Source organism: Penicillium waksmanii (genome assembly GCF_028829765.1).
Source record: "Penicillium waksmanii strain IBT 27052 chromosome Unknown utg000005l:1.0-5232799.0:1.0-5237142.0, whole genome shotgun sequence".
NCBI classification, from domain to species: Eukaryota; Fungi; Ascomycota; class Eurotiomycetes; order Eurotiales; family Aspergillaceae; genus Penicillium; species Penicillium waksmanii.
This window is the reverse complement of record NW_026643252.1, coordinates 2,804,245-2,827,302: the sequence shown is the minus strand read 5'-3', so window position 1 is coordinate 2,827,302 and position 23,058 is coordinate 2,804,245. Positions and strand designations below refer to the sequence as shown.

The window sequence follows — 23,058 nt, the reverse complement described above, 5'->3', positions numbered from 1 at the left end:
AGAGTTGTAGATAATAATTGGATTGTATTGGGTAGCTCATATTGACGTTCAAGTTCTGGAATGAACAATGAACCCCTGGACCCCTGGATTCGGGAGCACTGGCCAGCCTACTTTTTGTGATCCGGTACAAAACTGTTCTAAGGCAGTCATCGTTTATATTGTTTGCCCAGGTGTATATATTACATGGAGTCAGCTCTATTGCTTCCTTATGAATAATCTGTGAGGTTATGACGCATATTCTGTACATCCTCTGGCGAAAACCCAAGCTTTGTGGTGAGAAATTCTTCGACGCCACCCTTGTAGGTGTTCTCGAACGACTTCAGGAAAGCCGCCATCGCCTGCGCCCGGACGCCACTGAGTTCAAGCATCCCGTTAGCCTCGGGGCTGAGATGTTCGGTGCCACCTTGTAAAGCTAGCGCCTCGGTCAGGTTCTCCCGGACGCTCTCCAGGGCGATGCGCGTGAGGATGTAGTCATTGATGATGTCGTCATGGGTGCGACCGGTTAAAAGCAAAATTAGAGCCGCTAGAACACCTGTACGGTCTTTGCCGGCTGTAATTTGCAAGTCAGAGTTAATGGATGATAAATCAACAGCCATGAAATCGTCTACTGCACCGACTCATTGCCGACACAGCCTCATGCAGCTCACCGGGGATAGAAACAAAGTTAGACACTCACCTGAGCAATGGAATATAAATGGGTCGTCGGGCTGATCTCGAATATGACTAAACACTTGGCTAAATGCCGGGGTAGCTGCATCGAGAATTCCGTTATACATCTTAACAAAGCCGGTCGCAGATGTGTCTTCTCCAGCAAAATCTCGAAGATTCAAGGAAGCTGGACGGGCTCCGTAAGGCATCCATATCGTATCGATACCTTCAATCACAGGGCTGGGAGCCCTTAGTCTCTCCCCTTCATTTCGAAGATCGAATATTGTGGTGATACCCAATTCTTTGGCTAAGATTGCTTTACCTTCCTCGGTAATGTCGGACAGGTTTCCCGAGCGATAGACATAGCCAGCGCGTAACTTTTCATCGTGGCTCAGGTCACGAAAATTCGAAACGCCGGGGACAGTGATGAACGGAGGAAGGGAGATAATCTTGGAAACCGTGGTTTCTGGAATTGGGGTCTTGATATCGGTCTTGAGCACCTCGCGTAGGTTGTCCGTATTAATCATGTTGATGTTGATGCAGCATCAAATACGCACTGGATAGGTTTAGATTAGAGAAAAACACTGAGTATTTTCACTTAAAATATTGAATCTGAAGAACAGGGTGGCTCAGATACCCACGTCCATAGCCATATTGGCACTGGGCTATGTCATCGTATTCATCGTACACTGGCACTTCCCTGGCAGGAAAGTCGTCGTCGGTGGGGTGGGTTCCACTCCTGCAAAAGGAACGGGGTACCTATGACGCCAGGTCACGTCGGGTAACGATGTCATCGCATCGAATCGCATGACAACTATCTGATATGTTTCCTAGATTTCCTCTGTGGTCTTGTCCTAACTAGTAGATTTATCTGATCATAGGAAATATCAAGGATGTCATTTGGTTTGCCCGAATATCTCCATCCTTGTGCCTATGGCACTTGATTTTCGCGCATGTATTTGCCACCACCGAAAAGAAAATACAAACTACTCCCTTGAAAAATGCGGAGCCATCTTTGGGGCGTCTGATCAGTATGACACGACCTAACGCGGGGGATGGATTTGAAATCGTCCTAAGTAAAACATCTCGATGTCTCATTGAAAGTTTTTATTACTGATTAACGAGGAATTTTTCTTTTAAAAAGACACAAATCCCCCGACTTTAAATACTACCTAACCGCCCTATGTCTAAGGGAATATTCTAGGTAGGTGGCTAGCTTCTGGATACTACATAATATTTTGATCCTCGAGTCCATTGAGAAAAAAGACAACATATTCACCAGGAAGAATTGGTTGCTGCAATCTAGACGGTCGATTGCAATGAATTTTAAAGTTAACCCAACCGTGTGGCATCTTGATCAGCTATGGCGTTTGACCAATAATATAAACCTGCGATTACCGCGATCTATGAATTGCTTGACTTTTCAAGTTCTCTGGGTCCGAGAGAATGGCCAATTTGGCGCTTACTTGCGATCATTGCTCTGTACAAGGAGGGGGGGGGACTTGGCAAAGCCCTTCCTCTGGATATAACTCGCTTCACCAAACCTTGGAAAGAACAGAAAAAATAGCTAGACAACAATACAATCATTTCTATATATACACTATCTTTGAATTTATCTGCCGACACAGATTTGTGTGTCACCAGCAGTTATCTTGCATGCATACCGCTCAGCGGTCAAAAGTGGGGTTAATAAATCTACTAATCAGCAGATGCTACTTTTGATTTGTATTCCTCAAAATTAGCGACCCCAATAGCCTCAAAGATTGTTAAAATATACGGATAGGTTTGCCTGAGATGCCCCGAGGGTCTTTGCGGGTTGTGAAACGGAAGGGAGGTGATCAGACACTTGAAGGGTCGCTCAAGGCCACTAAAGCACGGTCCTGTGATGCGTGCCGTCGATTGAAGACTCGATGTGAGATTAACCGCGGATCTGACAAGTGCCACAGGTGCAATATTCTCCGGTAAAGCAAACCCATTTTATGATCAAGTAATCTGCCCTAGCTGATATATTAAAGACTAGATTGCTCCTTCCATGGTGTTATTCACAAACCCAAGCCCCCAGCCCAAATGGAGAGCAGCTTGAATTCAGGAGAGAACTATTCTGACCTGCAATGTCGGTATGTATCTTCCCCTAGGATCTAATATTCAAACAATGAATTCAATTAACAGAGAAGGATTTCTGTTGTCGAAACATCCTTATCAGAGATCAAAGCATCGTTGTCGTCACAATGTGCGGAGAAGTCGCCAAGGTCGCATGCTAAGAGTGTTCATTTCTCAAAGAACTCACAAGAGCAAATAAGCCTTTTACCAGAACCAATCCCAATTTCAGTTGAGAGAACCACCCGCCATGCGCCAATGAGTCTCATACAAGAGATCAAGGAGAATATCTCTTCGCCCGAAGAGACTTCTCAGTTCCAATTTCCCTCGGAGGATGTTATCGCCAATGACATGGTATCCGAAGATGTGGCCCGGATGTTGCTTGAAGGGTAAGCGCCTTTTCTCCGTGAAACCCGATAGGATTGATTTCAATACAGTCATCCTGCAGATTTTCCAAGTTATCTAGCCGCTGGCTGTTCATGAGCATGGACCCAGTTGAACTGCGTACCAAATCGTCCTTGCTATTCGGAAGTTGCATCCTTGCTGGTATCCATATTACCCCATCCTTGTATGGATCTGAAACACACCAAAAGCTATACAGTCATATACAGGAAATATTGGCCAAGTCACAACTTGTTGCTGGAGCACCTCTTGATACAATACAAGCATTATTGATTTTCTCGATGTGGGATCTCAGGCCAACCCGGGACCACGATCATGGCAGTTCCTGGTTACTAAGTGGCGTAGCTGCCATGCAGGTTGTTATGACCACACGCTTTGAAAACATGTTCCAGACGGATGACTATCAGAAAATCGCTCGTTCAAAGGAGTTCTCGCGTACTTGGAATTTAGTTTGCCTTTGCCATCTACAGTTTGTTTCAGCCCTTTATTCAGTCTGAAGGTGACATTGAACTCTGAAGAGCTAATCCCCCATTAGGTTCTCGATTGGCTCTGGTCGACCGCCTGTGATATCAGATCAATATTTAGATCAGTGCTCCAATATTCTGAAGTTCCAATCTTATAATTCCCGCGATGAACTCGTTTTGGCTGGGATCGAGCTATATCGCGCGCTTTGGGAGTTGATAACTTCGCATGAGATCCAAACTGATAAACCTGTCTGGCCTGAAATTGAGAGGCTCCGGGAAAAGCACGAGCATATCTACAGTGAGTAGACTCACCTTGAAATATAGGCGTCGCTAATCGTTTATCCCCACAGATCTTGACTCCTCTGAGCCTCTTCGTTTTGCTTACTCCTGCGCTTCCCTGATTTTGGCGCGACGAACACTACGGCAGGTTAGCGACCTTCAAAATGAGGAGGAAGGTAGCCCCCAGCACCAAATCTGGGATAATTCCAAGATTGAATTCATTCAATTTGCAGTTCGTCACTCACACCAAATTCTAAGTCTGTTCCTATCCATGTCCGATCTTACAACTTATGTTCATCCCGCCTACGAGAATCTCCTCTGTTCCTTTGCCATGGCAACGCTAGTCGAGCTTGCAGATCATGTTTCAAATATATTTGAAACCACTACGCTGATGGAGCATGCCGTTTCACATATTCAGCGAGGTGGTAAGGCTGAGCCGGTGGGCCGTTGGTCCCTAGGTATCATGAAACAGTATATCACCGGAGGTAATGATGAAGATCCGATCTCACAAGAAGAGATAGGTATAGCTGATGAGCTTGTTGATCCAGCTGCAGATATTATGAGATCATGGGAGGAGGTTGACTGGGATTTTGAGCAGGACTTTCCATCGCTTCAAGAAATGTTCTTCGGTGCTGTGCCATGAGCTCCTGCGAATTCTTTTTTTTTTCGGTATTTAAGCCAAATTGATTATCATCACGCAAAAAAGATATGAAATTGAGATCAGTCGCGTGATCTGAGACTTATACCAGCATAGCAATCCTTCGGCTTCTTTGAAAATCCTTCATGCGATTCCATGAACTGCTGGTATAGTTCGAAATCATAACGATGGAAGAGAGTTCCAATAATCAACTGCAACTCCATAATAGCCACATTCTGCCCAACACAGGCTCTGGGCCCATAAGAAAATGGATTGAAGCCCATCTTTTGCCGTGCAGTCAAGTTGAGCCAGCGATCGGGTTTGAATTCTTCAACATCATCACCCCATATTTCCTGCATATGGTGAATCGTATAGGAAGGAACCGATAGGACAGTACCGGGTGGAAAGTAAAATTCACCAAACCGGACACCACCCCCATTGTCAGCGACAATACGTGGGAGACCGATAGCTGAAGTTGAGTGTAGTCGCATACCCTCGTCAATGCAGCGACGCAAGAACGGAAGCTCTCTCACTTGACTGTAAGACATGATTCCAGGGTTCGATCTAGCGGCGTCATCTAGTTCCTTTTGGAGACGAGGAACGATTGTTCCTGGGTCACATCGTTCCCCGTGTAGTATCCAGTAGAAGACAGCGCAGGCGGTATTCGATATAGTATCAGAGCCGGCGATCAGTTGAGTGAGAGCTTCTGCTATGAGCTCTGTTCGTCCCATCGGCTGACAATTCGCGTCTTTAGCTTGCAATAGACGTGACAAAATGTCATTGCGAGTATCAATCACTCCCTTCTCCGCCGCATCTAGTCGCGAACCGACCGCAGCGACCGCGATTCCAGTAAGATTTTCCACCGCCGCGACCCCCTTCGTGAAGAAAGGATCAGGTAGATACCTTGCGATTGGGCGTAACGTGGGAAGAAGGCCGAGAGTCGAAGAGACTTCCCCTCTTCTGTTCAAAACCTCGACTGCCGGGCAGTAAGAAATAGAACCATCGGGTACGAGTTGCACCTCAGTTTCGTCTTTGCCCTTTTCCACCATCCCAAATGGAGATCCAAATGCCAGATCACCAATAATATCGAAAGCAAGATAGCTGAACCAAGGCATTGCGTTATATTTTGAATAGCTATCAATGTTTTTGCCTTTCCCAACTCCAGAGAAGGCGATCTGGTCGAGCTGTTTTACCCATCGCTGTAAATTTGCTGCCATGTGTGGTTCAAACGCAGCAACTGATTTTGGGGAGAAGGCATGCGAGATAATTTTGCGCTTCCTTGTATGTTCTCCACGATCGCGAACGTTGAACATGCCAGGGGTCCGGGCCACAAATGCTTCATAGTAATGGCTAGATTTGTTCTCAGTATGAGAAACCATATAATTCACAGAAATTCATGGGTTCATACTCTTTCAAGAATCCATTTCCGTGCCCGTATACTATCTTCAAAGCCGTCTCGTCCGCAATCGAGACATGATTGAATCCGATACGAACGACTTTGCCATATTGGCGATGTGCCCAGTCTACTGCAGCATATTTCCGACCTCTACGGGCACTTAATCCAATCCATATATTACTGAAACTGGCACTGAAAGGTCCTGGAACTTTGTTTATATGCCGGTATGTCGTGAAGTAAGGAAGTATGTAGTAAAGAGTGAGGCTTATCGGGATTGCCACTGCCATGGCAAACGGCGAAAATAGCAGGGTCAATAGAGCCATTTTGGATTGATTTGTTTGTAATGCCAGAATGCTCAGTATACATGAACACTCATCGACGTGTTTCTTAGGCTACTATAGTCCTTTTTAAATGACTTCTTGCGGTCGGGCCTATGTCACATCTTATCTTCCTCCGACGGAGATGATAATCAACACCGTCGGAGCAGAATGCGGAGCAGCTTTTTTGTTATGCTCTAATCTAAAAACGATAGGCATCCGGGAAATACTATTCATCGTGACGCTTTACCAGATACTCCAGAAAGCTAAGAGTCTAGCTAAATAAGTAGATTAGTGAACAAAGAACAACCTTTGTCTTTGCATCGATGCTCTGCGGCCACTGCATACGGTGACAAATGATGTTCTCAGTCCCAGAGATTCAATATTTTACGATGGGGTTTTTAATGAATGTTTTCCCCATTTGTATATATATCTTTTTTTTTGCCGTCTTTTTATATTTTAAGAGTAGGGACTGTGTATACTGCTCGTACTAGTAGTACTCGGTAGTTGAAGAGTTGGGGCTCGCCTCGGTTGGAAGCGGGGCAAGTGACGCCAATTGCCGATGCCAACCGAACTCTCCTCCGCGTTTGCCCCGGACGTGGAGGTGACAGTGAACAGGTCCCTCACTTTCACTTTCACTGAGAGACTTGATCTCCGCCTCTTTCAAGTTCTTTCCTCTCTTCTTCCTTCATATCACTCACACAATGTCGTCCAGGATCTTTCTTCGACAATCATGGAAAACAGCCCGCTCCGCGAAGCGTGTTGTTCCATCCCTCTCATCCCCCGCACGACGATGGGGAAGCTCTATATCCCAGCGCCCAGGGTCAGACCGGTATGGAACTACCCGAGACTGCAATGGTGGAATTATTCAATTCATTCGAAGCTGACTCTTCTCTAGCGTTCTTTTTCCAGGGGCTGTTGATAGCAAGTTCACAACCGACATGTCCTTTCTCAAAGCCTCCGACCTCCCCGCTATCCCTACCTACCGAGTCATGGATTCCAATGGTGAATTAGTCGACAGCTCACGCAAGCAGCCGAATGTATCGAACGAGCAGGTACTCGAATGGTACAAGAATATGTTGTCAGGTGGGTAACGCCTTACCATGCGGTGGATGTGATCAAATTTGCTGATTCTCAACAGTGAGCGTTATGGACGTGGTGATGTTCGAAGCCCAGAGGCAAGGTCGACTGAGCTTCTACATGGTATGTATTAGAAAGTCGTTGGAGAAATTCGAAGACTATGCTAATATCGCCACAGGTTTCTGCCGGCGAAGAGGGAATTGCCGTTGGCTCTGCCGCAGCTCTGACTCCCGATGATGTGGTCTTCGCCCAGTATCGCGAGGCAGGTGTCTTCCAACAGCGCGGATTTACTATCAAGGATTTCATGGGACAGTTGTTCGCGAACGTGAATGATACTGGAAAAGGCCGAAACATGCCTGTTCACTATGGTCAAAACTATCCTCGCATGGTAAGTCACATCACCACCAAGTCCGCGATTATTTCCCTTGGTCGATAAAACTTACTCATAACGAACCAACTAGCATACCATCTCATCCCCTCTCGCCACCCAAATTCCCCAAGCTTCTGGTGCAGCTTATGCCCTCAAAATCCAAGATCAGCAGAACCCAGATCGCTCACCTCGTATTGTCACTTGCTACTTCGGTGAAGGTGCTGCCAGCGAGGGCGATTTCCACGCCGCTTTGAATATCGCCGCAACTCGCTCTTGTCCAGTCGTTTTCGTTTGCCGGAATAACGGGTTTGCCATCTCTACGCCCACATTGGAACAATACCGTGGCGACGGAATTGCCAGTCGAGGTGTTGGGTACGGCATCGACACCATCCGGGTCGATGGAAACGACATCTTCGCGGTCTACGAAGCGATGGAAGAGGCTCGCCGAAGAGCATTGAGCGATGGTGGTCGACCAGTTCTGATTGAGGCGATGAGCTATCGTGTCTCGCACCACAGCACCAGCGACGACAGCTTTGCATACCGCGCCCGTGTGGAGGTCGAGGACTGGAAGCGTCGCGACAACCCTATCATTCGACTGCGTAAGTGGCTTGAAAACAAGGGGCTTTGGAGCGAGGATCAAGACAAGGAGTTGCGAGACTCGCTTCGCAAAGATGTCCTGAAAGAGTTCGGCGAGGCTGAGCGCGAGAAAAAGCCCCCACTCCGTGAAGCCTTTGCGGATGTCTATGAGGAGATCACCGAGGAGGCCCGGGAACAGATGAAAGAGCTTAAGCGTATTCTGGAGACATACCCTGATGAATATGACCTGCGGCCATACAAGGATGGGGCCAAAGGGCTCGATTAGACTTAGACACCATACTACATAATGGAATGAACTGAAAAATATCTAGCGTGGTTTACTGAGTTCTCTCCCAGTTGGCTTCCAAGGTTCTCATACATGGAATCCATACCCGTAGTCATTATTAAGATGAATAGTACTACCTAGTAATAGTAGACATGAGCAGACTCTACAAGGGGCGGAAGAATTGAATTAAACTGATTGAAGTTTATATTCACATCCAATAACAAGGTTGAATGGGTCTTGAGCATACCATAAACTTGAATGCGTTAAAAAGGCGAGAAGGCCAAAGGCTAGTAAAAGATCCACAACTAGTCAAACGAAGCAGCAACCTTTGTCACTGTCTCAACAGACATATAATTGTCAGTGCTGGTCAAGTATGCAGCCCCGAGCCCCATGCTCTGCGCTTCTTGGACAACAGCCCGATAATCCGCCGTCTCAGGTGCACTGTACAGAATGATAGCATCCTTGACGTAGTGCTTGCTGGATGAAAACTGTTCCGCCGGGATGCACGTCTTCCACGTAGAGTATGAGTTCTCGAACTCGACAATCAAGTCTGCCGCCTTGAAATATTCATCCACAGAGCCTGCTTCCAATGTGGCACCGGGATTGAAGACAACTGTCGAGAGATCGCTAGATTTGGCTTTTGTCGATAGGGTCTGCATATAGGAGATCTTCTCAGCGTCGTTTGTTCTGGGCGCCTCGTCAAAGAAGATTCCCGAGACAGTAATGTTCTTTGCCTTGTACGAAGCCCATTTGCTATAGGTCGAGACTTCGCTTTCGATTTCTGAGATATCACGCTCGGCATATTCTGTGTGGACATATCCGATGACCTGGACATTGTCGTGGCTGTTTAATTTGGCGACGCCCGCGATGATGTTCTCATCAGGGTAGGCTATAGGTGGTTGTCAGAGCTTATAATTTCAGTCATAGAGATGGGCCGCTCTACCTGTATCGCCGGGACCACTGTTGGGGTTGACAATGACTTGAAATTGAACGTCCGGGTATGAAGAGATGGCATTGAATACGGGCGCCCAGCTAGAGTCATCCTCAGGCCAGACATATAGAGGAACCAGGATGCTCGTCGACGAGACGAGCGAAACAAATGCAAGGAATGCACTTAGTATAGTAGTAAGTGCGAGCATATTGGATGTGTTGAAATGAATGTATTTGAAAGGAGTGGAATAGATCGTGACCACCAGGGTACGATCTGACTTTGAAATTAAGCAAAAGAAAAAGGAACGACAAGAAGCAGGCCACAGGACTGATGAACCATCGCAAGAACAGGATGGACCGTTTGGTTTTATACCAGCTTGCAAAGTCTAGATCTAGTGAAGGATTCACAGACTCATTTCCCCATTCCTCTCAGCCACGTGTTTCAAGAAGGCGGACACACACTCAATCAGGTCAAAGAACGAGTCATGATCGCCCCCATTGCAAACCCAGTAAGCTAGGGGGGGCAGCCACGAGGATCGATCTTTATCCCTCATTTCCTGAATACAATCCTCTGAAGGAACGCCTCAAATCGCGTACAAGACTAGACCTGCAACAAATAATGCAGTCACAACCGCCCTTCATTCCGCCAAGCATCAATATCAATCAAATGCCCGATACCAGGGTGAGATTCTGAGGCTTACCGTGCAGTGTCAGACGCCTTGGCGGCGCATCTGCAGACGAGATCGCGGTGTTGAATACCAGGCCTTGCTAACTCGTCTCAATTTGCCGGTGAAAAATGACAGCTCCTACTACCCTAAGCGCTGGCGTCGGTAATATAATATCGATCCGCCGAACGCCACATGCAACGCTGGCCCCCATCCCTAATTTATTTTCCGGTTTCAGATCTAAATCCGCCCCAACGCTAGCCAAGAAGCTTGGCCCTTTTCTTTTGTACAGTCATAAGTCATAACATAACGGTGGAGAGTGTGCGAGTATGGAGGTCTTGGGCATGGCACGCTTACGGATACTCTTTTAAAATTTGCCGATTAACCCAGGACCTCGTCTAGCTAGCTCAGCTATTGGTAGGCTATTACTACTTGTAGATTTGCATAGTGCTAACTACTGCAGTACCTACTCGTAACTAAATCTGCGGTGTCACTTGGGGTGGCTTGCAGTAAATTCTTCCAAGAGGAACACGAATACAAAGAGGAACGGTTGAATTTAGAATTTTGCATTTCCTTGTGATATTCATACAGGCTAAGTAATAGTACATTAAAAAAATGAGGGATCTTTGATTGGCTGTTGTTGTCCAAATATTTTGTGCCCTAATGCCTAGGATCACGGGTTTGCTCATGCGTTGGCATCTCCGACTATAGAGAGAGCCTGGTGCTGAACCTTCTTGTTTCGCCGAAGTAGAGCCGAGAACTTCTTCTCCAAAGACTCCAGTTCCTTGCGGGTAGTTTCAAGGTCTTTCTGTGACTTGCCGGAAAGCTCCTTGAGCTCTTCGTTGGTCATGGCGGCAACATCGTCCAAGCTAGGGTTACTCCCAGGCATCGCGGCAGTGCCAAGCATCTGTTTAGCAGTGGCAGCAGCGAATGAACGAACGGCGGCAGTGGTGGTCTGGAGGAGTTCAGCGGAGTGGGCGACGGCCCAGTCATGGCTTCGAGAGCTATCGGCTTCCATTGCAGACATAACATTCGGTGGAATCACGGACTCAGTCGCATCCAGAGTGCTGGTTGGAGAAGTGGTACCCATGCGGGTTGAGTCGTCATCGATCCAGTAGATGTTGTACTTCTCGGGTGTTGCAAAGAGTGCCTCTAGTCCACCGTTGATGTTGCTGGAGTCATCGCCGATAACGAACGGATCAATAGCGCCGTTGCGACGCTTTTCCAAATCTAGGTACCGTTGTTCCTCTGCCAGTTCAAGATGACGCAGAACGCAACCGCGAGGTGTGATCAAGACACGATTCTTTAGCTCATCACAACCAGTTCGAACGGGCTGGCCACGTAACAGAGTCTTGCGGTGATCGTCCGTCAACTCGATAGGTTGCTTGAGGAAATCGTAATCACGCGAATTGCACTTCATGTCATATCGTTGGCTGAGATTTGCGGGGTTGAATAGCGAGCTTTTGTTGAGGTCGAGGTCACCAGATTTGTGCATCGTGGCAAGGAGCTCATGAAGAGGCTTTGTCCGTTCCGCAAAAATGTCTTTGATGGAACGTCCTGTCTCCTCGGCATCCTTAACCAGCTGCTCCACGGTGTTGCGAGAGCGCCAGGCCTCCACTGGGACAATCTTCTGTCGGATTGGCTCTTCTTTGAGGGGTGCTGCCTTTACCTCCGGAGGTGGTTGCTCTTTTTCCTTCACCTTCTTAGGAGGTTCGGGCTTAGGCTCGGGTTTCTTCGGAGAAGGGGCAGTCTTAGCTGGGCTGCCTACTTCGGTGGGCGTGTTGGCAGTCGAATCGGCCAATTCGGTGAGAGTAGGCGCCTTCTTGGTTTTGCGTTTCCGTCCCATGATGGGAGCTTGAACAGGCTCTTCGGCAGCAGCCGTTGTCTCGACTTTCTTAGCCTCGGCCTCCTTGGCCTTCTGGCGCCTTTCCTTTTTAGCTTGGCTCTTCGTCACCGAACGAACTGGAGCAGAACCAATCCGAGTAGGTGGAGGAGAGTTTGCGCGAGATGCTGTGGTCGAAACATCAAAGTCGGCCTCTGAGCCCATGTCGGCAGGTGTATCTGGGCGGCTGTTTGATGACAAGCTTTGTCGGCGAGAACGGGACTTGTCGGCCCCAATAGTCACAGATGGCGCTGTGCCAATGGGGAGAGGAGCTTCGGGCTTGGGAGTTTCTACAACGCGCAGAATTCTCGGTTGGCGGGGAGCCGGAGAATCAGAAGCACGAGAAGCTGCTGTCAGTGGAGTATTAGGTCGTGAGCCAACAACAGACGCCGATCCTGCCACGGAGGCAAAGGTCCCAGAGATAGCACGCTCGGATTTGGCTGGAGTTGTTTCTTGAGTCAAGGCCGTATTCAGGGCAATTGGACTGGGTTTTATTCCAGTAGAGGGACTTTGCTCGGTATTGACGACGGATCTCTTGTCCTCAGCGGCATCTGCCGAATCCAGCTTGTTGTTCATTCGAGCCTTTGTGCTGGGTTTGGCAACAGGGGATCCGAAAGAGATTTGAGAAGCGTCCCTTGTGCGGGCCGACATGGAGCTGGTGCGTTCGGTTGCCTCAGGGGTCATAGAGCGAGACTCGGGGACATTTTTCTGCGATGGACTTCCGGGCCGCGAAAATCCACTGCCCAGGCCTGGTGGAAGAATTGGAGCAGGAGAAGACGGTTTGGATAAACCTAACTTTTCTTGAAAGGCCGCCGATGAAGGGTGGGCATGAGGCAGAGGCAGTCCAGGTGGTAGTGTTGGGGTTCCAACCCGGCCAACAGAGTCGCTAGGAAGCTGACACTTCAGGAATCCGAAAGTATCAATGGGCTGGTTTTCTTTCACCGGTGTGCCCAGAGGAGGGAAATCCTCGTTCACTGCAGACCCCCTGTTAGTAAAGCTGTATCATCACAACAGGGCGGTGGTGCAAAGAGGAGGGTAGGTGAACGACGCCGCATGATATCAACGAAAAAAGGGTGGGAAAGGAAGGCAGCGACTAGGCAGAGCACAAAAATGCAGCGTGCACATCCGCGAGAACGACTAATTACACGACTTGCACCGACTGACGCGATGTAGTCAGGTACAGGATAAGGCATAGTCTATGGAGACAACGGCAGTGAGACAACTGGTTTCGAATAAGACCCTGTTCCGAGTTCGATAGCAGGGCAGGGAAGGTCTTAACGTACATTAATCAAGGAACAGCCACCGTCTTCAAGACGCTGCAGATAGCCGAATGAAGATTCGAATGCAGAATGAAAATTGGGGTACAGCAGCCGCCAGATAACATGAAAAGGGGCCCCAGGAGACATGCAAACATGTCCACAAATGAAAGAACGCCATAAGCCACCGAGAGACAAAAAGGCCGGGGATAAGACATGCATGAAAATAAATCGAGGCCCATCGCAATACGCCTAAGGCGCGCCGGCCAGCCGTACTGTTCCGGGGCAACCTGCCCGATTGCTGAAAGCAAAATGCAAACCCGGGACATCATGGGTTGGAAAAAGGAAAAAGAAATCTCGTCATCAAGGGTGGAGGAGGCCCATAAAGCACATGGCAAAAGAAAACATCATGAAAAGCACGGAGGATGCAAGAGATCATAAATATAAAAAGTGCAAAGGGGGCGGCGGAAGAGAAATTCACCAGCGGCTAAAACCACCTCCTCCATACATCATCGAAGGATTGTACCCACCTTGACCCTGGCTCCCGTACAACGCTTGCCCAGCAGTAGCATTGCCACCAACTTGCTGCATCCTTGCCTGTAAGATGCTCGGGTCCGCAAGATCTACTACACCACCTCCACCGGAGGAAGTGTTAGCGTGTCTGTGCTTCTTCCCCTTCTTCTTCTGTTTCTGTGGGCCACCGGATTCGGGCGCTACACCCGCCTGGGACCCATAGAAAGAGCTGAGAAGGCCATTGACGGGAGTCAGGGGAGGTGGGGTTTGGTGCTGTTGAAGAAAAGGGAACATGAACTCACGCTTTACGGCCTCCTGGCCTTGTACTCCTCCCATATTTGCGCCACTTCGACCACGCAGTAATTCACGCATTAATTCGGGGGTCGCATCTTGCTTTCCAATAGTACCTCCAAGTCCGAGGTTAGCATTTGCGGTAAAGCCGTGCCCCTGTGCAAACATGCCACCACCGCTGATAGGGGGGAGTTCCTGCTGTCTTCAAGCCAGGGGGGAGGGCCCTGAACGCCGCTTGCATAAAAGCCACCGGCAAGGGTATGTTGGGGGCTTGGTGCTGACAAAGGGTTTGGTGTCCCGGACTGCATCTGGCTCAACATCCGAGCGTTGCTGATGTTCTTCGTGCCAGTTTCGTTCAGGGCGAAGCGTGAAGATTGGCGGCCTTGAGCTTGCAATGCATTTAATTGAGCCATTTGTGTTTGCAAAAGTCCATGGCGTACTTGGTTTGCCTGGTCAACAGCAGCCGAATTCAAAGAATCAGACAATCCAGTCTGCTGGTTGCCAGCTGACTTCAAAAGCATCAATTGCTGCTGCTGGAGTGGAGTCAAACTGCGACCAGCCAAGTTGAGACCCTGAAATTGGTGGCTTGTCGCAGAAACAGGGGATCCGACGGTTGAGTTATCAGCAGTGCCTTGTTGAGAAGTGGGTGGCTGAATAGCACCATGCGATTCGCGGGTTTGTCGGGCTTGAGGGGCGGGGGAATTCTCGGGCTCGCCTCCTAATTGAAGGCTTCCGGCTTCGCGGCTGTCTTCTTCGGTCGCGACAGACTGGAGAAGCTCTTGCTCCCGATTAATCCGTTCCTGCTCGGCCTTTTCACGCATCGCGCGGCGCTTAACGCCGCCATAGGGGTCAATAAATGATGGATAGGATTGGATGATCTTCAGCTCATCAGCTGGAATATCGGCTGTTGAAAAGGAAAATCGGAAGTCGGGAGACATGAAGTCCTTGAGTACATTCTCCCAGGCGATTTCCGAAGGTGACTTCTCATCACGAGGTCTTGGTTGGGTGGCACTTGGCTGGGTGGCATTTGATTGGGTGGCACTTGGTTGGGTGGCACTTGGTTGGAGTTGGGTGGCGGGAGAACGTGCTTCGGGCGGAGATGCTCGTTGTGCGGCCTGAACAACTGGTGAAGGTTTCTCGGAGCGCCTAGCTTCATCGGAGGCCGTTGCAATGTTCACACTGGCAGGGCGAGGGCTTTGCGATGCCTGGCTACCAGTCAAACTCGCCCTCCTTGTCCGGATTGTTGCGTTCATATCCTTGTTCGCCCAGCTGGCAGACGAAGGAAGGGCAGGACCATCTGGAATGGATTGCCGCCCGGTGATCGAGTCGTCCTTGCTTGACTGCCGGCGCATTTGGTGGGCGATTGGCTGGCCGAGGCGAGAGTGAGTAACCTGAGGTGTTGGGTTCGGGCGCTGGCTAGACAACGTATTCATAGAAGAAAGGTCGGACCGAGTATAGCTTTCACTGTCCTCGCCGGTCTCGTGCAAGAAGGTGCAGTTGCGATTGTTGCATTGCTCGTTCCGGAGGAAAGATGAGCAATACTTCGTCGTTCCGTACTGCGCCCGCAAGACACGGTCCCCATTCGCAGAGCCATCAACGGCGTTGATACAAGTTGCGGCATCCAGTTTGCGTGTGAAGGTCACATAAACCCCAATACCCTGGTGGGGGTTACCACCGGGCTTCGCCTTGCTGACCACAATCTTCTCGATATCACCGTATTGTCCGAAATACTCCTTCCCGCGCAACGTTTGGAGGAGTTGGTTTTCGTCGCGAATTGTTGGATTCAACCCGATCACATAAACCAGGTTCTTTTGGACCACGCGAACGCCCGCCAAATTCTTCCGGCTGGAGGCTTCGATTTCACGTTTCTCTGCTTCCTTCTTCTTCGCGGCGGCCGCCTTGCGATGCTTCAATGCTAGATCTGCCTTGAATCTATAAGATGGGGATCGGGTCAGCGGTTTGATTGTGTGGGGAGGACTGTGGAGGAGCAGGGAATGACTAACTCTTCGGCGTCGGGTATCTTGTATTGAATCGTACTATCATCGTAGGCACGGCGGCAGTTCGGGCATCGACCCTCGTCATTTTGAGTTTTGATATTGTTGTAACAGAACTGGCAAATCTACAGGGGCGGTAAGTGTTAGTATCGCTGATGGGAGTGGCGCACAAAATGGAGGTCGATTTCGGGTCGGTTGGGCTGAACGTACTTGATATCCACAGGGGCATGGTTTGAAGTTCTTGTCCGAAAGGTCGAACTCTTCGATACAAAGGGGGCTAGCAAGCAGGTCAGTTTCCTAGATGCACGGTTATCCTGAAGAACCTATCATACCAAAACTCATCGTCATCGTCGATGACAGAGTCAATCTGTTGGCGACTCGACATGGTCACTGTGAAAGCTGGGGGAGCCGGGGGGAGGAGAGACAAAGGTGACAAGTGAAATTTAACGCCGGGACCCAATCTAAAAGGCGGGTTTAAAGTAAAAACAGGGAGGATAACACTACTCCAGGTCCGGAAAAATGGAAACGAGGAACGAGAAAGAGAAAAGGCGGAGGAGAAGAGGGCACGTTGGATGATGAGGGCGAGGGAGGGTAGAGATTTGGCGCGGCTTCATTTTGCTGGCCTGATTGCGTTTAGCGTTTCCCGCGGGTTATGTCAGCTACACGTGATCAGGCAGGTTCGACCAACCTCCGGCCTCACAATCCCAATTACGTTTGTCCCCTCCTGCCGCAGCCGTGTTGCTCCCTTCTCCCACAATGGCATCCGCACGCTCTCTGATGCGCCTGGGCTCTGGCCGCTCGGTGGCCTCGGCCTCCAGGTTCATGGCTAGCCGCGCTTTTTCTTCGACTTCTCTCCAGTACGCTGCTAAGGCCTCGACAGCACCGGGCCCGGAGCCCGAGAACATGCGCCAGGCGCAACGGCCTCGTACGTGAAACCCTTCGACTTTCAATGGTACCAATTGCAATTGAACTAATTGGATCTCGTTCTTCAGCCTCGGGACCTCTCCGTGCTCCCCGTGTCAACCCCACCGACAAGTACCAGGACAAGCAGGACAGTCTGCACACCTATGGACAGTACATCATGTCCTGTCTGCCCAAATACGTCCAGCAGTTCACCGTCTGGAAGGATGAGCTTACCGTTTATACCGCCCCGTCCGGCGTCCTCCCCCTCATGAGCTTTCTGAAGAACCACACCGCCGCTGAATTCACCCAGATTTCCGACATTACTGGTGTCGACTTCCCCACCCGTGATCAGCGTTTCGAGGTCGTGTACAACTTACTCAGTGTCCGTTTCAACTCCCGTATTCGTGTCAAGACATACTGTGACGAGGCTACCCCTGTCCCTAGTGTCACCGGTCTTTTCGAGGGTGCTCTGTGGTACGAGCGTGAGGTTTACGACATGTTTGGTGTTTTCTTTTCGGGTCACCCCGATCTACGCCGCATCATGACCGATTACGGTTTTGATGGTCACCCTCTGCGCAAGGACTTCCCCTTGACCGGTTACACCGAGGTGCGATATGATGAGGAGAAGAAGCGCGTCGTCGTTGAGCCTCTTGAGCTCACCCAGGCCTTCCGTAACTTCGAGAGCGGCTCTACTGCCTGGGAGCCTGTCGGACCCGGCGAGGCCCGCACGCCCGACTCCGTAAGTACCCTTCCTGCCGTCGATTTTGAAACAATTGCTAATCTACTGCGATACAGTTCAAGCTTGCCACCCCCAAGCCCGAGGAGAAGGTGGAAGAAAAGAAATAGAGAGATTCTGTATGCGTATTACCACTTTCTTTGCCATGTCTGTATGTACATATCGTTAATCGAAGGTGTTTCCACCCTCCGCATACTTTCCGCTGTAGGCTCCATACTAGTAGTATTAGTAGTAGGCAGAAGTTAGTCCCTAGACACCGTTTTATGCCGCTCCAAGAAAACAAACCTTGGAACTACTAGCGAAATTCAACAACAGAGATTTACTATTTGAACTATGTGACATTTCTATCGATTAAGTAGCTTTATCATTAATTGCAGCCGATCTGTTTCGAAATTTCGTGGTTGCTAGTTTAATTAGTAAATGATAACCAGTAAGTCGACTCGGAGGTCCTCAGACGCGAGGCGGAGAATCTTGGCAGATGCCCAGGGTGGTCCGCTCCAGAAAAAAAAATATCTCCGCATCTCCGACTTTTTTTTAAACAAGACCACCTCGAAAAGTCCCCCTCATTTTCGTCGCATTACTACGCCTTTGCAGGATATCCATCAGTGAATTCTCAAAACTCCACCGCTCTGCAGAAATCGAAAACATGCCGAAACGCAAGCTTGGTGACACCGACGGCCCCGCGCGGTCCAGCGACAAGGCGCACCGCAAGATGTCCATGAAGGCCGTTCGACTGGGTGTCAAATTTGAGCATGGAGTGCAGATGATAGTTAGAGGACTCAAGACTGCGCGCGGCTTCGAGAGACAAAAGCTCAGCCGGCGAGAAAAGACTGCGAGATCAGAGAACTCGGAGAATACACGCATGACTCTGCTTAAGCTGGCGGAGGAAATCGAAGCGCTGAAGGTATGGACGGAGTGCTCAGCTGTTTTTTTTATTGCTCGATTTGAAAATTTCCCCACATGCTAACTTATTGTCTGTTCCACTAGTCGCTTGATTATCAGAAGACCGCCGAGCGATACCTTTTCAAACAACTTTCTAAGACTAAGCGCATTGCGGAGCTGCCGACATTCAAGGAATTTGAAGAGTCTAAGAATATCTCTACCGAGGGACCCAAGAGTACTGCTGAGGCCAATATCCTGGCGCGACTGTTCAAATCAAATCCAGTCAAAAATTTGATGCCTAACATGCTCGCCGAGATTCGGAAGTTGCTCGGCGTGGATGAAGCTCCAGCTGGCAAGAGTGGCATGAAGGAAGCTCAAAAGGATAAGGCAAAGAAAGTTCAAGCCGACCCTGAATCCGACTCCAAAGATGAAGTGTCACTCAAGAAAACCGAGAAGAAGAAGCCTACCAAGGATGCTGAGCAGGACTCGCAGCTTGGTGACGATATTAGTGGTTCTGAAGGTGAAGGATTCGATAGCGATCAGCTGGAGAAATTCAATTCACGACTGGCACCAGGATCAGACGCCGAAGGTGAATCCGAATCAGAGGACGCTGATGAGAGTGGAGGCCTTGGTCCAGACGACATCTCCGACTCAGTCGAATCCCGCTCATCGTCTCCCGAATTCTCCGATGCGGGATCACCCCCGCCTAAGAAGGCCAAGGGAGCCAAAGCATCCGCTGCACCGGTAAAAGAAACGACATTCCTGCCATCTTTGATGATGGGCGGCTACTGGTCCGGCTCAGAAGAAGCAAGCGAAGACGAGGCGGCTGGCCCGCCGAAGCGCAAGAACCGCATGGGCCAACAGGCTCGTCGCGCTCTCTGGGAGAAGAAATACGGTGCCGGTGCAAACCACATGAAGAACGAGCAACAACAGGAGAAGAGCAATCGGGATAGTGGATGGGATACGAAGCGAGGAGCAACCGGTGGCGGCCGCGGAGGATATAGTGGGCGGCAGCAGAACAGGTACGATGATCGGTCAGGATCTCGCCCAAGATTTGGTGGACAGAGCAGCAAACCACCCAAGCCTAAGGAAGATGAGGGTCCCTTGCACCCCTCTTGGGAGGCCAAGAAGAAGCAAAAGGAACAAGCACCCGCTGTCTTCGCAGGAAAGAAAGTCACTTTCGATTAACGATCTCAATTTTGTATTTCAACTGCCATTTGAGCGAAAATACTACCATGCATATATGTCAACTTGGAAATCGTCATTCTCGTATTGAAGTGCTATACTAGTGTATAAAAACCAAATACTGCCGTGGTGGCAGAACGCCCCTAGTAAGAACCACCGCACCCCAAAAGGGCCTTGTCAACAAGAACAGCCCCGCGAAATGGTGTATCAACTAAGCAAAATAATAGAAATCGAGAGAAATGGTTCGATATGGAAGATAGAATCGCTGGCGAATAAAGGAGTCGCGCTCCAGGTAATTCTACTTCTCACTCATTCATGAACTGTAACCAATGCGAATCGGGATTGCCTGAAGGATTCTTGAGGTCAGTGCCGACAAGACCTGGAGTATTACCTTGATTATCCGGTTCAAAGCATGGAATGGCAGTGAACTCGCCCAACTCCTGCGGGAAGTTGGAAACGAAATGATCAAAGCCAAAGTGGGGCATTTGAGTAAGAGACGGGTGTGACAGGGAAAAGTTGTCCGACGCAGAGAGGCCACTGGTCGGCATGTTTCCTTCCAGCAAGTCTTGATCCATTCCACCAATTCCATGCTCGGAATCGGCAGTGCTAGGGGGTAGAGGGAGACTGGGCGATGTGATGGAAATGCCTGAACCGACGGCGCCGGCGACAGATGGCCCAGGGGTTGGGTGTGATCCTACGCCTTGCTGGACAGCAGAATCATATGCTTCTTGCTGTTTCCATGCCATGGTGGAAGGTGACACCGGACCGGTCTTCCAAAGCATCTCCCAATTCTTGAACCGATCGTAGGCGGATTCCATGCTGTTTCCGTTGCTCTGTGTCTGTTGAGATTCGCTCCACATCTCAAGACGACGGATAGCGCGTTCGAGAGCTTCGATGACGCTAACAGCTGAGCGTGCAGAGCCAACGCCCATCGACATAATCTTGATCAGAGAGATGCCCTGTTCGAGAGCTGCACCGAGACGTTCGGTCCGTTTTGCTAAGCCTTGGGCTAGAATCACTAGGAGTGCCGCACGACATGAGCTGAACTCAGTGAAAGAGGCACGAGCGAGCCCAGTTTCGTCTCGGAGAAGGCGACACAGGTCGATAATTTCCAGAGCCGCTTCGACGCAGTCTGTGACAAGGGTTGCTCGACTCTTGGATATTCCCGATGGGCCCTTGAAAGCGGTAGGTGTTTGAGAAAGAGCCCTTATATTACTGAAGAGGAACGGCCGGCCGATAAATATCCGAGTGAGACAGTAATCGAGTTTCAGGTGTACGTTGGAGCGGAAGAGGACTCCGCTGGGGTTGAGGTCGCGGCAGCTTGACTCTTCCGGTAGTGTGGACCACCATTCAATCAGATGTTTTCGGATATTCAGCAGCCTTTCAAGACAATCTTGCTGTTGCCCTTTGGGACACGTTCGGAGAAAGGTACTATGATCCAGTCAATAGGGTTACCTTTGATATGCACGGAGAAAGATGCCTTACATCTCATTTGACACTTGGCCAAGTTTTAATGTCAGTGTAATAAGGGCAATCATATTCGTATGGTTTGAAGGTTGCGAAGCTGGCATCAAGCTAGGGAAATCAATGGGGAATGGTGCATCGACATCGGCATCGGCTAATGATGCTGGTCTGCCATGCAGAATACTGATCCGCCTATAGTATGGTTAGTATTGAATGTCAGGACTTGGGACAAGTGGTATTTACTTCTCAATCGTGTATGATGTCCAGAACACGCGATTTCTGGTTTCAATCATGCGTGGCGAAAGGCCTTCTCCATGATATCTTCGGTGCATTCCATTTTGAATAGCAAGCTTGAGTGCCAGGCCAAAGTATGTATAGCACAGTCCTGATGTATCCAGAGGCAGGAGATATGTTCCGATCAGCAGGCAAGCTTGCACACTGCGCACAGATGCAGTCGCAATAATATCTGGCAAGAGTTTCGACGCAAACTGATAAAATGTCAAACCGACCTCATCCTCCGAGAAATGGTGATCTTGTGCAGCATCCGAGGGAATGCAGTTGACCGGCGTAGACGATTCCATATGCGCAAACTGAGTACCAACCGCCAGCACCATGAGAATGGCACAAACCGCACCGGCGTCATCGGAGGATAGGTCAGATGGATTGGTATAGCAAATATTTAGCTTTTCACAAAGCCAATCCTCTTCCACATAAAAGTTATTCGTCTGTGCATACTTGAAGAAGATCTGGACGAGAAAGTCGGCTACATAGCGCGGCGGCAGACAAGTAATCGATGCCGACACTAAAGGTGATGCGGACTGAAGTTGAGTGGCTCGCCATCGATCCTCAAACGGCTCGACTTCTGTGCTGGCCTGCGAGAGTAGGTTAGGATTGATGTACTGCAAGACAAACGGGGAGACATAGCAATCCTTACATCTGGAGCTGCAGTTTTCATCCAGCCGTCAATTTTCTTTCGGATTTTCTCCGAGAAGTTCAAATATGAGAACTCTCCAGAATATTCTGTTGCCACAATTTGGTAAGCCATGGGCAGCGATCATCACACGACGAGTTGCACTCACGAGTTGTATTATCCGGGAGCGCCTTAATTGTAAAGTCCTCTTCATCAATCGCAAGGTCTTCTAGCTCATTGGCATCGACCTTGGTGGAAAGTACATCGGACTCCGAATCACGGCGTTTGGCGTTCAGTTCGTCGGCCGCCTGTCGCAAAGACTGGATGTCGAAAGTGATATTGGGAACGTAGTGTGCAAGAAGGCGCTCCATACAGCGCACACGCTCTGCCTCCGCGATTTCATGCCGACTCACCGAGGCAGCTCGATCCAATAGTCTATGACCGGGAATTCGGTCCGTCAGTCACGAGGGCATTTATGCAAGGGTCGACACCGCCAGAACTTACGATACAGAGGTCGAACGGGTCTTCTCGGTCGGTTCTATATGTGTGAAATTGCATTGTCGACGATAACGCAGGCAGCGGCGACATGGCACACCACCTTCGCACTTCTCCTTCACTCTGCGACAACCATCACATCTGCGAAATGGAACAATTTAGCGGGGCGACTTTCTCTAGAGGGACTCCCTCCAACAAAATCCGGGGGATCTGCATACGCTCGGACAGCTCGTTTGCGATTTTCTTCGGCCACACGAGGGCGTTTCTGTTGGGCGGGTGTCGAGGTCGGGTCGTCCATTACAGGCACAGGCGGTGTCAACGTGGGCGAGGGCCGGGCATCGTCTGCGGAGAAGGCGGCGGGGAAGGGAAACGGCGCCCACGAGTTGGAAAGGGCGTAGAA

The 23,058-nt window shown here is 49.7% G+C and overlaps 9 protein-coding genes across 9 annotated transcripts; 4 read left to right on the top strand and 5 right to left on the bottom strand.

Annotated features, from left to right (window-relative positions):
* Positions 1 to 206: 206 nt before the first annotated feature.
* Positions 207 to 1,175, bottom strand: N7481_005958 (tyrosine-protein phosphatase; the record flags this gene model as incomplete). Its single annotated transcript, XM_057265177.1, has 2 exons — positions 207 to 550; positions 677 to 1,175. The coding sequence occupies 2 exons, from the start codon at positions 1,173 to 1,175 to the stop codon at positions 207 to 209; spliced, it is 843 nt and encodes a 280-aa protein (XP_057122897.1).
* Positions 1,176 to 2,759: 1,584 nt separating this feature from the next.
* On the top strand, positions 2,760 to 4,533 carry N7481_005957 (fungal specific transcription factor domain-containing protein; the record flags this gene model as incomplete). The annotated part of the gene is made up of 5 exons (XM_057265176.1): positions 2,760 to 2,765; positions 2,818 to 3,134; positions 3,194 to 3,616; positions 3,683 to 3,909; positions 3,962 to 4,533. The coding sequence occupies 5 exons, from the start codon at positions 2,760 to 2,762 to the stop codon at positions 4,531 to 4,533; spliced, it is 1,545 nt and encodes a 514-aa protein (XP_057122896.1).
* Positions 4,534 to 4,610: 77 nt separating this feature from the next.
* N7481_005956 (cytochrome P450) lies at positions 4,611 to 6,246 on the bottom strand (the record flags this gene model as incomplete). Its single annotated transcript, XM_057265175.1, has 2 exons — positions 4,611 to 5,877; positions 5,936 to 6,246. The coding sequence occupies 2 exons, from the start codon at positions 6,244 to 6,246 to the stop codon at positions 4,611 to 4,613; spliced, it is 1,578 nt and encodes a 525-aa protein (XP_057122895.1).
* A 698-nt stretch (positions 6,247 to 6,944) lies between these two features.
* N7481_005955 (thiamine pyrophosphate-dependent dehydrogenase E1 component subunit alpha) lies at positions 6,945 to 8,552 on the top strand (the record flags this gene model as incomplete). The annotated part of the gene is made up of 5 exons (XM_057265174.1): positions 6,945 to 7,072; positions 7,139 to 7,326; positions 7,382 to 7,443; positions 7,499 to 7,708; positions 7,782 to 8,552. 5 exons carry the CDS (start codon positions 6,945 to 6,947, stop codon positions 8,550 to 8,552), a joined length of 1,359 nt encoding a protein of 452 aa, XP_057122894.1.
* Positions 8,553 to 8,857: 305 nt separating this feature from the next.
* Positions 8,858 to 9,691, bottom strand: N7481_005954 (spherulation-specific family 4 protein; the record flags this gene model as incomplete). The annotated part of the gene is made up of 2 exons (XM_057265173.1): positions 8,858 to 9,441; positions 9,496 to 9,691. 2 exons carry the CDS (start codon positions 9,689 to 9,691, stop codon positions 8,858 to 8,860), a joined length of 780 nt encoding a protein of 259 aa, XP_057122893.1.
* Positions 9,692 to 10,832: 1,141 nt separating this feature from the next.
* On the bottom strand, positions 10,833 to 16,468 carry N7481_005953 (CCR4-NOT core ubiquitin-protein ligase subunit MOT2; the record flags this gene model as incomplete). The annotated part of the gene is made up of 6 exons (XM_057265172.1): positions 10,833 to 13,003; positions 13,816 to 14,205; positions 14,256 to 16,021; positions 16,093 to 16,208; positions 16,294 to 16,360; positions 16,416 to 16,468. The coding sequence occupies 6 exons, from the start codon at positions 16,466 to 16,468 to the stop codon at positions 10,833 to 10,835; spliced, it is 4,563 nt and encodes a 1,520-aa protein (XP_057122892.1).
* A 371-nt stretch (positions 16,469 to 16,839) lies between these two features.
* Positions 16,840 to 17,832, top strand: N7481_005952 (complex I 30 kDa subunit family protein; the record flags this gene model as incomplete). Its single annotated transcript, XM_057265171.1, has 3 exons — positions 16,840 to 17,008; positions 17,076 to 17,725; positions 17,782 to 17,832. 3 exons carry the CDS (start codon positions 16,840 to 16,842, stop codon positions 17,830 to 17,832), a joined length of 870 nt encoding a protein of 289 aa, XP_057122891.1.
* A 310-nt stretch (positions 17,833 to 18,142) lies between these two features.
* On the top strand, positions 18,143 to 19,792 carry N7481_005951 (BUD22 family protein; the record flags this gene model as incomplete). Its single annotated transcript, XM_057265170.1, has 3 exons — positions 18,143 to 18,152; positions 18,280 to 18,626; positions 18,710 to 19,792. The coding sequence occupies 3 exons, from the start codon at positions 18,143 to 18,145 to the stop codon at positions 19,790 to 19,792; spliced, it is 1,440 nt and encodes a 479-aa protein (XP_057122890.1).
* Positions 19,793 to 20,094: 302 nt separating this feature from the next.
* Positions 20,095 to 22,956, bottom strand: N7481_005950 (Zn(II)2Cys6 transcription factor; the record flags this gene model as incomplete). The annotated part of the gene is made up of 7 exons (XM_057265169.1): positions 20,095 to 21,220; positions 21,275 to 21,445; positions 21,497 to 22,125; positions 22,188 to 22,273; positions 22,333 to 22,598; positions 22,668 to 22,799; positions 22,877 to 22,956. 7 exons carry the CDS (start codon positions 22,954 to 22,956, stop codon positions 20,095 to 20,097), a joined length of 2,490 nt encoding a protein of 829 aa, XP_057122889.1.
* Between the last annotated feature and the right edge of the window lie 102 nt (positions 22,957 to 23,058).